General features: G+C 44.1%; 2 protein-coding genes across 2 annotated transcripts in view; one reads left to right on the forward strand and one right to left on the reverse strand.

Moving 5' to 3' along the window:
• The window catches only part of MRPL43 (mitochondrial ribosomal protein L43), a 61,092-nt gene extending 53,426 nt beyond the window's left edge, over positions 1 to 7,666 (reverse strand). The window contains exon 1 of the mRNA XM_069239521.1: positions 7,457 to 7,666. Within this exon, the coding sequence (XP_069095622.1) occupies positions 7,457 to 7,587 (131 nt within the window). The 5' untranslated portion in view covers positions 7,588 to 7,666. The remainder of the gene's footprint in view (positions 1 to 7,456) is intronic.
• An 80-nt stretch (positions 7,667 to 7,746) lies between these two features.
• TWNK (twinkle mtDNA helicase) overlaps positions 7,747 to 16,391 on the forward strand; it is a 54,339-nt gene continuing 45,694 nt past the window's right edge. The window contains exons 1-2 of the mRNA XM_069239520.1: positions 7,747 to 8,067; positions 8,364 to 10,512. Coding sequence (XP_069095621.1) covers positions 9,156 to 10,512 — 1,357 coding nt within the window. The 5' untranslated portion in view covers positions 7,747 to 8,067; positions 8,364 to 9,155. The remainder of the gene's footprint in view (positions 8,068 to 8,363; positions 10,513 to 16,391) is intronic.

Genomic DNA, 16,391 nt, shown 5'->3' on the forward strand with positions numbered 1-16,391 from the left:
CGACGATGGCAAGTGCCTGGAGTTTCGGAATCTGCGTTCTTCTTATCCCAATCTTGGATCCCTTGGGGTCAGAAATTCATGTCATAGCCAATTTTCTCTCTGAATTGGCCTCCCAGGGTTTGGCATACAGGACAATTAATAATTTTATTACAAGAACGGAGGCTCCTATTATGCTTCCTTTTCTTGCTTTATTTGAACAGCAGCCAAGATAATACAAACAATAAAGAACTACATATCCCATGAATCAAGGGAAAAAAGATGTCATTCATGAAGTCATAACCAATAACCAATCCAAAACGCCCAAACCCAATAACTATCTTAACTGCGAACAACAAGCCCTCTTTTCTTGCTGCTCGCAGTCAAGATAAGTTCTATTTCATAATCTGTGTTGTGTATTATTTATATTGTGGTATTTTTTATGTGTCCGTTTAACTTTTACATTGTTTAATTACTTGGCTTTCAGTTTTCAGAAGCAAGCGCTTTCTTCGCGCTTCGTTGGGTGAGCCGAACGTTCTTCAGAAGGTTCGGCTCTCCCGCCTCGCTCTTCTGAGGTACGCGTTTCACTTGAGCGCTTACCTCAGGAGAGCACGGCCTGCTGCTACGACGACGCGTCTCCACGGAAACGTCTCTTTCTCCTTCGGAGATTACGTGGCTCTTTCAGCTAATCGCTGAACGCGTCTGGGGCATTCCTAAGAGTCTGTTCCTGCTTCGAGGGAGGCGAGGAGCGTGCCACACCTCCTCTAACCTTTTTTTTTTGGTGTTTGGGGGAGTGTTATCCATTTACACTCCTCTTGTTCATGCCCATAGCCACAGATTATTTTAACTCCTTGTTTTCTGGTTTATTTTTAAACTTTTGATAATCTCTTTCAATTTGTGAGCTTTTTACCTGGCGTTTTCATAAATTTTCTTTCTTAATTAATTTTTTCTTATTTTCTTGTCAGATAATGTCTAAAAAAAGTGGATGAACATTCTAGTGAAGATGATATGGATAGTTTTCGTGCTGATTTGAATTCTTTTATTCAGGATACTGTTCAGCAGGCTGTGTCAACGTCTATGTTGCATATGTCAAAAAAATTGGAATTATCGTTTAAAAAATTGTCCTCCCAGAATACCAATGTTTCTGAGCCAGTCAAAAGTAAGAAGCGCACTATTTCTAAAATACAAGCAATGTCGAGCGCTGATGACTCTCCCCAGGTTGCTGGTCCTTCCCCCCGTAAGGAGTTTAATACGGTGGAAAAGGGTCCCTCTCCTCTTAATATAACACAGTTGAGGGATACTGATGATGATATGGAATACTATGATGGGGATAATGATGATAATCAGGGTTCTGATGATCCCTGGCAAGAGCCTCTGGAGAAAAGGCAAAAAATGTCTCTTTCTGATTCAAGTCCATCTTCATTTGTTAATGATTTTACTGTTCTTGATGCTGTGGGGGAACCTATGTTTGATCTCACTTTGATACACCATCCAAACTCCACTGAATGGTTCCCGTCTGATCACTTGGCGGAATATGTTTCGCTTCATTTAAGACACTCTTTGGACAAAGCCACGAGAAATAAATTGCGCTCTGAATGTCCCCGTCCCTCCCTTCCGCACAGCATCACTTCTACGCCTGTTATTGATCCTAATGTGGTTTTATTTTTCTCTAAATTTGGTAAGGACCCTAAGAAAGGGGTCGACAGAGCTTGGTCCGTTTGCCAAGACAGACTTTTAGACTTGGTTGGTCCTCTGACCAGAATTCTTGATTTGGCTGAAGATGGCAGGTTGGAAGGCTCACAAATTGATCCGGATACCCTTTCTAACTGGGCCCAGCGGGTAATTTGTTTTTTGGGCAATGCAAACACAGCTATCTCCCAGGAGAGACGAAAGAGTCTTTTGCTCAAAATGGATCCTAAATTGGGCAGTTTGGCTGCCAGGGAAGAAGGACAGCAGGCTAACGGTCTTCTTTTTGGGGACTCGTTTATTAAAGAACTCAGTAGATACGTTTCTACCTTTGCAACACTGGATAAGGCCCAGGTCTCGACGAAGAAGATTTTTAGCTCCAGGTTTTTTGGCAGGGCGGGTAAAGGAAGGAGCCGCTTTACCGGCCGCTTCACCTCCTGTGGTGGCAGTTCCTTCCGAGGCTCCTCCTTCTATTCCCCTGAATTCAGACCTCAGTTCTACCCTCAAAGAGGGAGAGGGTTCAGGAGCAGAGGTTACCGTCAGAGAAGAGGACAAGTCTCAGGTAAGAAATTTAAATTTTGTCCCTCTTCCTGTGGGAGGTCGATTAGCACATTTTCTTTCAAGTTGGTATCAAATTACCGCGGACCCTTGGGTTCTTCAGACCATTCAGGAGTATTGCATAGATCTATATCAGGTTCCCAGCCAATCTTCCCCCCCCCCCCTCTAAAGTTTTCTCTGGAACAATCTTGTTTGATAAAATTAGAGATTTTATCTTTGATTTCAAAAAATGTGATAGAAGAAACATGCTTTCACCCTTCGGGTTCTCTCAGTACCATATTTCTGGTCCAAAAGAAAAACAAAAAGTTTCGGCCAGTGATAAACCTAAAACTGTTCAACAACTATGTTGTTTACAACCATTTCAAAATGGAAACGATTCTCCATCTCAGGGACATTTTGTTGGAAGGCGATTGGTTCGTTCGGTTGGATCTCCAGGATGCTTATTTTGCGATTCCTATCCATCCCTTTTACAGGAAATTCCTACAGTTTCAATGGGAAGATTCGATTTTCCAGTTCAAGGCTCTCCCTTTCGGTCTTGCTTCGGCTCCATGGTGCTTCACAAAGGTGATGAAGCCGGTGGTAGCTTATCTAAGAGCTCAGGGCATAAGATTGATCATCTATCTAGACGATTTTCTCATAATGGCTTAGAACAAGGACATCCTGTTGGAGCATTTGCATATTTCCCTTCATCTGTTGCAGTCCTTAGGTTTTCTGGTAAACATGGAAAAGTCTTCTCTGGTTCCCTCGACTGAGGTGGAATTTCTGGGGTTCCTCATAGATTCCAAAGCTACATCTCTGTCTCTACCCCAACAGAAGGTAAGTCGAATAAAACACGAGCTGCGGCAGTTCCTCAGTCTTTCCCATTTTTCTCTTCGATCTCTAGCAAGAATTGTAGGCCTCTTGGCCTCATCCATTCAAGCCATATTTCCAGGTCCGTTACATTAGAGAGCTCTTCAGAGGCTAAAGATTCGTCATCTCCGCAGGGGTCTTCAGTATTCAGATGTAATTCAGTTGGATCAGGAATCTCGTGCAGAGATACAGTGGTGGCTCGATCATTTGGAAGCCTGGAACGGAAGAGCTATTTTCTCTTCGGCCCCAGATCTAGTATTAGAATCCGATGCAAGTCGGACAGGCTGGGGCGCAAGATGTGGCAACATCTCGACTGGGGGCGTATGGTCAGAGAGGGAGTCTGCTCTGCACATCAATTGTTTAGAGATGCTTGCAGGCTCCTTTGCACTAAAGACGTTTGCAAAGGACAAGGTAAGTTGTTCTATTCTTTTAAAGATGAACAACATTTCCGCACTTGGAGGAACAAAATTCAAGCCCCTTGCGGATCTAGCCAAAAGCTTTTGGGAGTTTTGCCTTCTTCGAAAATTGTCTGTCACGGCACAATATATACCGGGCAAAATGAACACAACAGCGGATTGGTGTTCACGCTACCTAAAAGATTCCAGCGATTGGCGGCTTCATCCTTTAGTGTTCAACAAACTTTCTTTGAAATTCGGTGTCATGTCAATAGATCTCTTCGCGATTAAATTCTCACCTCCCAAAGTTTTACAGCTGAAGACCGCATCCTCAAGCCCTTGCTACGGATGCTTTTCTCCACGACTGGTCTTTCCATCTCAATTATGCCTTTCCCCCTTTTATGATAGCCAGAGTCCTGGCCCAGGTTCGTCGTCAACGAGCCTCCCTGGTATTAGTGACCCCCTTTTGGCAAACCCAGCCTTGTTTCCCTTCGGTTCTGAAATTGTCAATAGATTTTCCAGTCCTGATTCCTTCTTTTCCAGAGCTCCTTCTCGATCCAGAGGGTCATCCTCACGATATGGTTCTCGATCATACCTTAACTCTGGTAGCATGGAAGATTTCGGGTCAGCCTGGAGAACCCCCGGAATTTCTGAGGAAGCTGCCCAGTATATCCGCCACTCTTGGGCTCCAGGAACGACTAAGGCTTACAAGTCTGCCTGGTTGGTCTGGTGTGGCTGGTGTTTGGACAGGAATTCAGATCCCTTTTCAGCCGATGTAACTTTAGTCGTTAATTTTTTAGCGTCTCTAGCCTCCCAGGGGAAGGCATACAGAACAGTGAATACTTATAGATCTGCTATTTCTGCCGAACATATTCGAATTGATGGAAAACCTGTTGGGGAACATCCTTTGGTGTGCCGTCTTTTGAAGGGAGTAAGATTTTTTAATCCCCCTGCATCTAGATATACTCAGTTATGGGATGTGAATTTGGTTTTGAATTTATTCAACTCTTGGCTCGATAATGAATTGCTCTCTCTGAAACATCTTTCCGCAAAGTTAACTATGTTGTTATGCTTAGTTTCTTTGAAACGTGTTTCTGATGTTAGAGCTTTGGATGTATCTTCCGTCCAGTTTTCTCCTTCTAATGTGTCTTTCAGGGTTCATAGAAGAACTAAAACTAACATTTCTGTGATTCATTACCCGTACTTTCCTTTGCATCCTAAACTCTGTGTGGGTAAATGTTTAAAAGTCTACATTGCTAAAACCGCAGATTTAAGAACGTCCTCCTCTTCCCAGTTACTTATTTCTTTTGCTAAACCTCATAAACCCGTCTCTTCCCCTACCCTTGCTCGATGGGTTAAATGGGTTATGACCCTTGCTGGTATTGACACCAGTTAATTTGGAGCACATTCTGCCAGAAGTGCTATGGCTTCTAAAGCACTCTGGGCTGGAGCTCGCTTGGAGGACATTCTTAGATCAGCAGATTGGTCTAATGTTTCCACTTTTAGAACCTTGTATTGCAAACCTATTTCTTCGGTGGCTGATTCTGTTATTAATATGCTTTAAACAAGCATAATAGGAGCCTCCGTTCTTGTAATAAAATTCAGATTTTCCTAGCTTTAGTGAAGGAAAGTCTAGATTTTATTAAAGATACGGAGGCGAGTATTATCCCACCACTCTTATTAACCCACCCACTTCTATTTCAGTGCCGACTCCCCCTGCACCACTCGCTTCATCTTGAAGATGCTGGTTCAGTGTCTAAGATCCTTCCTCAGGAAATTCTCTCTTCTGGCACTTTCCACGATCATCGCTCAACGCTTTCCGGATGTTGTGAGGACCACCCAAAGCTGTTTCCTTCGTCTACCCTGGACTTTGCAAAATACTTTTTTACATTATTGATGGCTTTTTCCATTGTTTTGGTTATTATTCCTTTGTTTTGTCTGCCTTGATCTGCTCCTGCAAGAAAAGAGGGCTTGTTGTTCGCAGTTAAGATAGTTATTGGGTTTGGGCGTTTTGGATTGGTTATGACTTCATGAATGACATCTTTTTTCCCTTGATTCATGGGATATGTAGTTCTTTATTGTTTGTATTATCTTGGCTGCTGCTCAAATAAAGCAAGAAAAGGAAGCATAATACTCGCCTCTGTATCTTTAATAAAATCTAGACTTTCCTTCACTAAAGCTAGGAAAATCTGAATTGTCGCTCCGCCCTTTCTGCTGGACATCCTCACATTCAGGGAAAACCAGTAGGTGAGCAACCTTTGATTTGTAAATTACTGAGAGGTATCCGTATGGTTAAACCTCCTCAACCAAAATATACTTCCTTATGGGATGTCAATATTGTCTTACGTTTCCTCAGAAATTGGCCAGATAATGAGGGATTATCTCATAAACAACTTTCGGCAAAATTGACAATGTTACTATGCTTACTGTCATGCAGAAGAGTATCAGATGTTAAAGCTCTGGATTTATCAGGTAGAGTATTTACTCCGGAGAGAGTATCTTTTACCATTACTAGACGTACTAAAACCTCATCAAAATGTATTTCTTATCCATCTTTTCCACATAACAAGAAACTCTGTGTTGTTCAATGTTTGAAGGTGTATGAAGATTGCACAAGAGAATTCGGGAAGAATGTTTTTGGTCAGTTATTGATTTCTTTACAAAAACCTTTTTGTCCAGTCACTGCAGCAACCTTGGCTTGTTGGGTAAAATGGTTATTAGCTGAAGCAGGTATTGATATAAGTGTATTTGGAGCTCACTCTGTTAGAGAAGCCATGGCTTCAAAAGCCTTTGCTACTGGAGGCAGATTAGAAGATGTTATGGCTGCAGCAGATTGGTCAAATGATTCCACTTTCAAGGTATTCTGTCACAAACCTATTGTCGACGTAGCGTCAGAAGTGGTAAATAGACTTTAAACTAGCATAATCCGAAGCCTCCGGCCCTGACATAGAATTAAAAAATTTCTAGCTATTGCGTCAAGAATTTTAGATTGTATTAAGGACAAGGAGGCGAGGATTATCCCACCCAGTAATCATTATAATGAACATTGTATGTGTTTATATTCAATTTTGGTACATGTTTCAACCATGATAAATTGTTGACCCTCCCTTCAATGTACTTGAATATTAGTTTATTCTTTTGCATTCACAGAGTCAAATAACACGAATGCGTAGAGGTCACCTTTTCGGATCAAGAATCGGATTCCAGTTTCTGTTTTAAGTTGGAGTGGAGTGTTGGTCCCTCAAGTATTGAGGAGTTTCGTTTCTAAGGCGGCGAACTATTCAGCGTCAGGTTGGATTCGCAAAGAAAAAGGACGGACTTTGGCACACAGGCTATTTATGGGGTCATGGTGTGGCCGTGATTGGTGGACTTGGCATCATGGGAATGATAGTTTTAAGTTTTGTCGTTTTTTATTGGCTGCTGTTTTGTGTCAGTAAAGTAAGAGAAAGCATAATCCTCGCCTCCGTGTCCTTAATAGAATCTAAAATTCTTGACGATATAGCTAGAAAATTTGTAATCCCTCTCATAGATTCCGCATCCAGACTACAGGGTCCTTCAGTGCCACATCAAAGGTTTCTTCTCCATCAGCTGCCCAGAGGCTCATCTCGTGCACATTACTGAAAGTCCGACTTGTATGTTGAACAAGATATTCAATCGTGGAGATGTGCACAGACGTTCTTTGTTTGGTGAATAGGCAGCCGCTGCAGAAAGGACGTTTATGTTTAACGCGCTGTAGCATTCATCTGTACAAGTGAAACCTAAACAAGTGACCTTCAGTTCTCGCTTTTTAGTACACAGCACTTGAAACGTAGCAACTTCTACAGCTACACTCACAATTTTAAAATTGAAAACACCGGTCTCCGTAATTCATCGTGCTGTTCACCACAAAGGCAGTACACTATGAAGCTGTCACAAGATGAAAGGGGTTTGGTGGGCTGCGCACCTATTCCTAGCTTGGTGATGTGCCTCTCCCCGATCTCCATAGCCCTCACCTGGCACCACGAGAGTTCCGTGCGTCCTTGCTAAAGACCAGGGTCAGCCTCTTGAGCTGGCATATGTACCGCCCCACTCCGTTCTGCAGCACGCTCTGCAGGAACCGGCTTGGGGTCCCGCGAGAGGTCATACCGCAACCGAGAACCGCACGGCCGCGACAGACGGACACACACGGGAGTCACGTGCAGAGAAGCAGCCCTGTGGCCATGGAAGAAAGACTCCCCAACAAGCAACCGCAGAAAGAAAGAAATGCTTCCGAAAATCGCCCGACTCTGTTCGAAAAAACGCTTCCAATTTATAGAGTAGCAGCTTCACGACTCAAACGAACATAGAAAGATTGAACATCATTCTTATTAATGTAAACGGAGAAAAATTCACAGACTTAATATAAACTTTACGCTGTCTGTTTCGGAGTAAAAATGTAGTCATGTTTTCCATAAGAGAGAACAGAAATCTTCTCACGGTCCTTACATAGACTTATTTTGAATATGCGACTTTCCGCATGTTTACAAGACTTTCTGTCATTGAACCAAGAAGCTTAATCTGTTCAACGCGACCTTTAATATTACCAACAAACGCGGCGGCCATCTTCGAAGAGGATGCTGCATAGGTATTTCTACCGATGCTTGTGGAAAGTAGGAAATACAGTAAAACAAAGAACATACGAGCTCCTTTTATTAGCGAGAAACTTTAAGAAATGTTAATCAGGACAGGTCTGAAGGATTTGCTAACTATTCATATCTACCTTATAGCTATATGTTGAAACTTTGTTTAAACTTTGTCAGCGTGTTATTTTAAGATGTATCGATTTTATCGGGATAGTAAGACAAAACTAAGGCTTTTAGTCGCCATTTAATTTTCTGTAAATTGTGTTTCTAACACATTTGTTTGCGTTTTCTTTTACAGTACCAGCATGTGGGGCCACATTAAGGCATCGTCTCCGGACGTCTTTCTTCCCTGTTTTGCCTTTTGCTTTGGACACATGTGAGCCACAGCGAGCGGAGCCGTCCTTCGGATTGTTTTCACTGTATTTGTACGGCGCGCCACAAGTCAGTGTAGTTACGTGCTGCGTATCTTGGATAAAAGCGATAATACACTCTCGAGACGATTGGTTGACTTTTGAAGGCGATTTATAACGAGGACCATCACAATTATTGCTGTCCATTGGTTTGAGGACTCTTGTAATCCTGGGGAATAATTATGTCTGCTGCCCCTAAACCAGACAAAAAACTGGAAATCCAAGGAGCGAACAGGCGACCGAATGTGGCAGGGGTCGCATTTGTATTACATTTAGGAAAATGGCTCATTTATAGAAATTAAAACGGAAGATGGTAAAAGAAAGAGAGTACTCCCCGGAGTGAGTTTAATCTAACGTAAGAAGCAGAAAGACCTTTTTGATGAAAGGCGCCGCTTATTTTTGGGATGTGGTAACATATTGCCAGTTTCTCTTAATGAACTATGCATTTCTCATTGGTTTAAATATTTATGGCAGATTAAAGAATATAATTAGTTATGTAAGTACGTTTTGACATCCATCAGTAGCATTGTAGGCTTACTTGAGCTGGCGTTATATTCGCTTACCTCTTTTTAAAATCAGTCTGCATTATTTTACCATTACTAAACAGTCATTTCAATAACAAGGCAGTTTCGTGTATGGGCTAAAGACCCATTTTGTAGTGTTCGTAAATAACAGGAATAATGTATAAATGGTTTGGCCCTTGCCTGAAAACTTGCAGCCTGCTATTGCCCTCAAGAAGAAGACTGACGCATCCAACAGTCCCATCTTTAGGCTCCTGTTGCAGTCTGTTACCCACGTTCTCCCTTCCTCCTTGCCGGATGATGCAAATTTTTCTGACTTGTCGAAGTCCTCTGACTTGTCGAAGCTCTCTTAAAGGTTTTACCAGTTTGCAGGAGCCCATCCGAAGGAACTTGAAGAGGGATCAGCTCTCAGTACTGGACTCCACCTTACCACCAGTGTCCATCACTGAAATCCGCCAGTACCTGAGGTCTAAGAACATCTCATTCCATGATGGCTACAGCTGCTTGCACACCCCAAGTCTGTTCGTGGAGGGTGCTGAAAAAGATAAATTCAGCCTCTTCATTGACAAAATCACTGGGCGCTTCTTGTGCAAGGCCACCTTGGTGGAAGGAAGCTGGGAGGACTTTCAGGACAGTGTGGAGCTGCTTCAAAAGGAAGGCTTGCCATGCCTGAGCCCACACACCACAGCTGGCTACCTGGAGAATGACTCTGACCTAGAGCTAGACAGTCTAGAGGTGAACAGGATTTGGAACAAGGCTGTCTGGTTCTCAGACCTGGAAGAGGAGGAATGCCAACTTTTCAAGATCATGTTCAGTATCTCCAAGATCACTAATGCTACACTGAGGAAGTTTGGGGTCAAGTTTTTTAAACCTACAAATACTCTGGTTTTCCCTTGGTACAGTCCAAGGGACTCCACTTTAAAGGGTATAAAGCTGCTTTCTGCTGAATGCAAAGGGGAACAGGTGAATTACCTTGATTCAACTTTACCAAGGTTTGGCAGCTACCACAACCTCTTTGGCCTGCATCTGATGTCTAGGAGAGATAATGAAGTGGTCATCACTAGCAGAGAAGTGGACAGTCTAGCTCTTAGCCAGGCTACTGGATTGCCCACCTTAGCTTTACCCCGTGGGGAGAACTGTTTACCACCAATTCTTCTTCCTTACTTAGAACAGTTCAAAAGGATCACCCTCTGGCTGGGAAGTGACCTCCGCTCATGGGAAGCCTCCAAACTATTTGCTCGAAAGCTGAACCTGAAACGTTGCTCTCTGGTCAGACCTGGGGACAAGCAGCCTTGTCCTCTGGATGCTTTATCACAGGGTTTAAATCTGAATAAAATCCTCAAGACTGCTATTCCTGCTTCTCACAAGTCAATTATTTCTTTTCGACAGCTGCGGGAAGAAGTCTTTGGGGAGCTGGCAAATGTAGAGCAAGTTGCAGGAATAAAATGGACCAGATTTGTTGAACTCAACAAATTACTGAAGGGTCATCGGAAAGGAGAACTCACCATTTTTACAGGTAGAAACAGTATTTTTCTTACGTTTAATACATATTTAGCTAATTTTTCACTGAAACTTTTCAGTTTTTTTTCTTCCAACTAGAATGTGTGCGTTTACTGTGTAATGTTTTTCCCCAGCCACAATGCAAGGTCCTGGTTTAAAATCTTACAGTAGAGTTTGATGTTAAGATAGTTTTAGCTTACATTAGAGTTTGATGTTAAGATAGTTTTATCAGTCTTGCATCATTTGGATCGTGTACAGGTAATGGTTGGGTCGTGTTTAATGTGTTATTGAAAGTTTGCTTCTAAGGTTAGTTTAGACATTTTCAAACAGTACAAATTAATATAATGTCTATGTGCATGATGTTGTAAGTTCATAGTTCAGTGAGTTGCTTCGGTTACATTTACCCGGCTCAATTCTTTTGGTTAGTTGACTTTATTCAGAATTGGGCAGTGGCTACGGCTGAGCAGTAAATGTTTGTGGTTCCTGGACAATAATTTCTGAGATAATCATGGGGTTGGCTTATGTTTTTCTGTTTAACTGTAGCAGCACCTTCCTTAACCCGAACCCGCTCATTGGCTGGTACAGGAGTGTTTGTTTCCCCTTTTTCTGTCACATGCGTGCATATTTATCACAATGCAGTGTAAAGGATAGCAAAGCTCACTCTCTCGGCTAAGGAAGGGTAAGTTTGAGGGCGTTTTCAGTCTTGTGTCAGCCAGCACCTTTACTAAAATAATTTCTATATTATACGGATATGGTTTTTGTGTTTTTTGCTTATCTATCCCCCATTGAATTTCATATATGTATTATATTCATTTATGAGTTCACATTTTGCAATCATAAACATTTTATGTTTAGTAGTGTTTGCACATGTATAACTTATAACCTTTGCTTTATTATAGTTTGTATGTGCGTTCATTTTCACATATGTTTAACATGGATTATATTGCGTTAAAAAATTATGTGAAGGTGCAACAAGATTAACATATTCGGTTTCTGTTTTTGCCAGCATTCAATGTGAGGTCTGATTTTTTCAAAATAACCAATAAGTTTATTCAAGTTGGGTACAGATAAGTATTAAAGAAGAAGAGCATCGTTTTTTGGGGGATTTGATACATGCAGAGCAGTAAATTTATATTATGAAGGCGACAGGCAGGGTCCTTTTGAATCAGTCAACTCCTATCTGCTGGCTGGGTACTTAACTCACTGAGTACAAAAACATGCAGAGAAATAACTTTTCATTTTGGAAAAACATGCTGTTGTTCCAGCAAAGGTAGTCGGGTGGGAGGCCACCTTAGATACTCATACAGGTTCCTTTGGTAACAGGAGGGAAGGAGCTCTGCAAGGTTGCAGAAGAGAAGGCGGGGCTGAGGACAGAGTCACAGGCTTGGGCTTACGAGCAGTTCAGCAGCCGCCCTGCGGTAGCGGGGGCAGCTGGTTTTGCTCCAGCCTGAGATCGCTTTCATCTCTCCCAGAGTATATCTCTGTGATCTGTTCCTTTCCAACAACCTGCTGTTATTCTTTAGGATTGCTTGGTAAGTACCGCCATGCCTTACTGGGAGCTATTGCTGCCGGCAAGGCCTCCCCTTGCCATAAGTGCGGCTCAGTTCTTCTACTCTACCAATAACATCTCACATTCAATGCTGCCCTAATGTTCCGTAGAAATACATCCGCCCCAGTGTCCGACAGATGCACCCCATCCGGGCCATGATAGTCTGGTTGCCGCAAACTAATTGAGCTATGCTTAATCCCACCTAAGACCAAACCCCCACAGGAATTTGGCCATGAGGCTGTTTCATCTCCTTCTTGACAGGGGAGAGAGCATTATATTGAATGAGATGAAGGTGTACAGCCCATATTGCCCAGTTACACTCCTGGCACGGTACATGCATGAACGGGCAGGGAGCCAAAGAGACGCATACCTCCTCACTCACAAGGATGGGACACCTTTGACCATATATCAGTTTAAAAAGGTGTTGGCATCAACAGTAAAGATAGCGGGCTCCTGGGGCATCACTTCACCACACATTCATTTCGAATTGGGGCAGTTACGACAGCCTTCCAGAAGGGAATGGGTAGGGGCGAGTTGTTTCAGATTATGAAGAACCCCTCACTGACCTGGCCAGGATCATGGATATCACAGAGGTGTTCTGGTCAGAGATGAGCCCCAGGAGGTCCTGGACAGATGCTCAATGAGGGGTTCTTCATAATCTGAAACAACTCGCCTCTACCCATTCCCTTCTGGAAGGCTGTCGTAACTGCCCCAATTCGAAATGAATGTGTGGTGAAGTGATGCCCCAGGAGCCCGCTATCTTTACTGTTGATGCCAACACCTTTTTAAACTGATATATGGTCAAAGGTGTCCCATCCTTGTGAGTGAGGAGGTATGCGTCTCTTTGGCTCCCTGCCCGTTCATGCATGTACCGTGCCAGGAGTGTAACTGGGCAATATGGGCTGTACACCTTCATCTCATTCAATATAATGCTCTCTCCCCTGCCCATCTGATCTGTCTTGGATTGCCTGACTTGTGAGTGCCCCAGCACATATCCTTAACCAAAAGGGCCCTGCCACTTTTGTGACCTTTGGCTCTGGCCACCACCTCGCTCACCTTGAAAACCCCCAAAAAGGCCAATGAGAAAGCTGTAGTCTCAAAGTGTGAATGGCACACTACGGGCAGGTGGTTGATCAGTACTTTTAGTGTTGAAAATTCTATAGGTGACCTAGAATCCTGTTTCTTAGTTTAGTTTTTGGCCCATCTTTTTAAAGCTTCCTTGAGCAGAAATCCTTTTGTTGGGTCCTGTAGACCCCTCAGCTTTGCCTTGTATGCTACTGCTGCCAAATGCTCCATTACCCAAGCCCTGGATATGTTTGCACCCTTGCCCCTACCACAGAGTGTTTGACCCGCACCGCTAATGCCTCAAAATCATCTTCCACACTGGCCACCCCAAGTACAATGTCCACAAAATCCTCCATGCAACACCAGTACCGTTGCCTTGTTCCAACAGTTAGAGCCTTCTCCGCTATCCTCTGAAGTTGCATTTCTATTGCACCTCTTTGAAGGGCATCATTTTCTCCTCTGACCGGAACCTGTCCCACTGCAGGTGAGAAAGAGCATCAACCGCCTTACTTTGAACCCCCGCACATGCCTAGCTGTAACCTCAAAAGTGCATTGGAGGCATGCTCGCACCAGACACCTTAGTAACCCAAGTACCAGGGGGCAGGATGCTGCTTGAACATTAATGGCGTGGACAGCTGCCATGTTGTCCGACTGCATGACCAATTTATTGTTGATAAGGCGATTAGACCATAGCAGCAATGACACCAGAATGCAAAAGAGCTCTAACGCTGTTATATTCCCCGTCAGTTTAGACTTGTGCCAAGCAGTTGGCCATGCCCTGGTACACCAAGCTCTCCCCAGTATTGCTATAAAGCCCCCATGCCTGGAAGCATCTGTGTACAGTTGCAACTGCTAATTTGTTGTCCATGGTGTTGGCCACAATCTAAATCCGTTGAGACTTCTAGAAAAGGCTGCCACATATGCAGATCCTCTTTTAGCCCTGCCCCCAACCTTACAAAATAATGCCTCTTAGTAATGCCTGCTGTGGCACATGCCAACCTCCTGGAAAAGACTCTCCCTGCCTGAATGACCCTGGATGCAAAGTTGAGCTTCCCAAGCAGTTCCTGTATGACTTTTAGTGTTGCTTTCTCCTTTGCTAGCACCGTCTGCATTACTGCTGCCAAATCTTGTCTCTTTCCAGCTGGGAGGCGGGACACACCTGTGGAGTACAGCTCGATCCCCAAAAATGTAAATCTTGTTGTTGGGCCCTCTGTTTTCTCTGCAGCCAAAGGTACCCCCAGTTGTTGTGAAATAACTTGAAAGGCTGTCAGTGCTTGTGTGCAGTCTGATAAGTTTGCTTTCCCCACAAACATAAAATCATCAAGGTAATGGAGCTTGCCCCCCTCCGGCTGCAACCTTTGTATTGCCCACTCCAGGAAAGAAATAAAAGCCTCATTATATGCGCATGATACTGAACATCCCATGGGTATGCACCTGTCGTAGTTTTGTTTTCCTTGACACTGAAACCCCAACAAGTGGAAACTCTCCGGATGTACTGGCAACAGCCTGAAAGCAGATTCCACATCCGCTTTTGCCGTAAGGGCACCCACTCCTGCCTTCCTGACTAGCTCGATCGCCTAGTCAAATAAAGCATAGGATACTGAACATATGTCCTGGCTCAGCCAATCGGTAATTGAATTCCCTTTGAGATATGAAAGGTGATGGATCATCCCTTATTTGCCTTCCTCTTTCTTTAGGCACAATCCCTAATGTAAAGATGATAAAGTTCATTAAGGGAGGTTTGTCAAACGGCCAGCTATCCTACCAAAATGGAGCTCTTTTTCTATTTTTACACCACTGTGTCTGGGTAATTCCTCCACTGAACGGAGGTTCCTGGAAGACCTTCCTGCCATTGGGCCAGAGTTTGGTGTTCAGAACCCCTCCTTAAAGCCCCAGAAGAGTAATTTCCTCTCTGCATCCTTCGGGTACTTGTTCAAAAGTGTTGCTATGATGTTAAACTGGATCAGGGATGGGCCTTTTGTCAACGGTTCATGTTATGAATGGCCGTGGAATAGGACGCCTGGTGTTGATCTGTTGATGGATTTGCAAGAATATACCAGATGGCTAGCCCTGCACAGAGAGCACCCATGTTGGAACTTGCAAGCCACGCCCCAGGAGCAGTTGCCTGCATTGTACAATTGGCAGGCATTGTCATGTCGTTTACGATGCTGCAAAGGCTTGAGCCTGTCTGCCCCCTTTGATGCGCAACATGACTGCCCCTGAGGTGGCTGCAGGTGCCTGACCATTAGCTGCCCTTGATTTGAAGCTGTGCCTTGACTAGCTGGCGGTGCTGCCATATCACCCTGAAGTTGAACTCTGTGTAGCGACAGTGTTGCATGCGCTGAGCCAGATGGCAGTTCCACCCCAGCCTACGGCTGTTCGGTCCCTGTCCCAATTGAGCCAGATATTCAGCTGGCCATTCACAACTTGATGTAACACTCCTCCTTCATGCATTACAGATATTGGGCAACCCTCACTGAGCTGTTTGCTGGGTCCCTCCAGAAACAGCTGTCTCCTTCCCATGCCTAACCATTGTTGCTGGGCCTGCCCTCCCATTGGCTGCTGTTGTGCTAATCCGAATCCTGCATGGTGGTGACTGTGGCCAACTACACAATGCTGTTGACTTTGGCCAAATCCCCGATCCTTTGTTTTGAGAACCCCCCCCCCAACTAGTTGCGCAGATGTCCAGGAATTGACAGGTTGATTTTGGAATTGACCCATCTGTGATTGCTGGGTGCCTGCTAGTAGTTGAGGGGCCAGACCTGGCTGTGTGCTTGCGAGAAGTTGTGCTGGTGCACTGCTTAATTGACATCCCTGCCCCCATAACGTCGTGGGCCACTGCTGTAGACCAAATCCTGCCCCCAGATAACCCTACCACACATCCTGCCCCTGACCCCATAGGCCCCGTCCATTCTTCAGCCTCTGTCTGACCCCAATACATGCCTGGTGCCCCCTCCATACGTTGGCGGAAGGTTAAGTCATATTGCAGCTAACCCATTCCTCCAAAACGCCTGAATCTCTCCAGAGTAGCTTGATTATACTTAATTAAACCTGGACCTTGCTCAGGGTATTTTTCCAAAATTATGGCTGCTAACAAGGCAAATGCATCCTACCAGTTCATGATATTCTCCTCTGGTCTAACCCTTTTCCTATCCTTGCTTTCCTTGTCATGTCCATAGCTCTTGAATGTGTCCGCACCCCTGCGTACATGCTCCAGTAAGGTGAAAATCTTTATGAACTTTCTCTTCCACACTCTCTCCTGTGGAGTATGCCATGCCAAT

Source organism: Pleurodeles waltl, chromosome 6, assembly GCF_031143425.1.
Source record: "Pleurodeles waltl isolate 20211129_DDA chromosome 6, aPleWal1.hap1.20221129, whole genome shotgun sequence".
Taxonomy (NCBI): Eukaryota; Metazoa; Chordata; class Amphibia; order Caudata; family Salamandridae; genus Pleurodeles; species Pleurodeles waltl.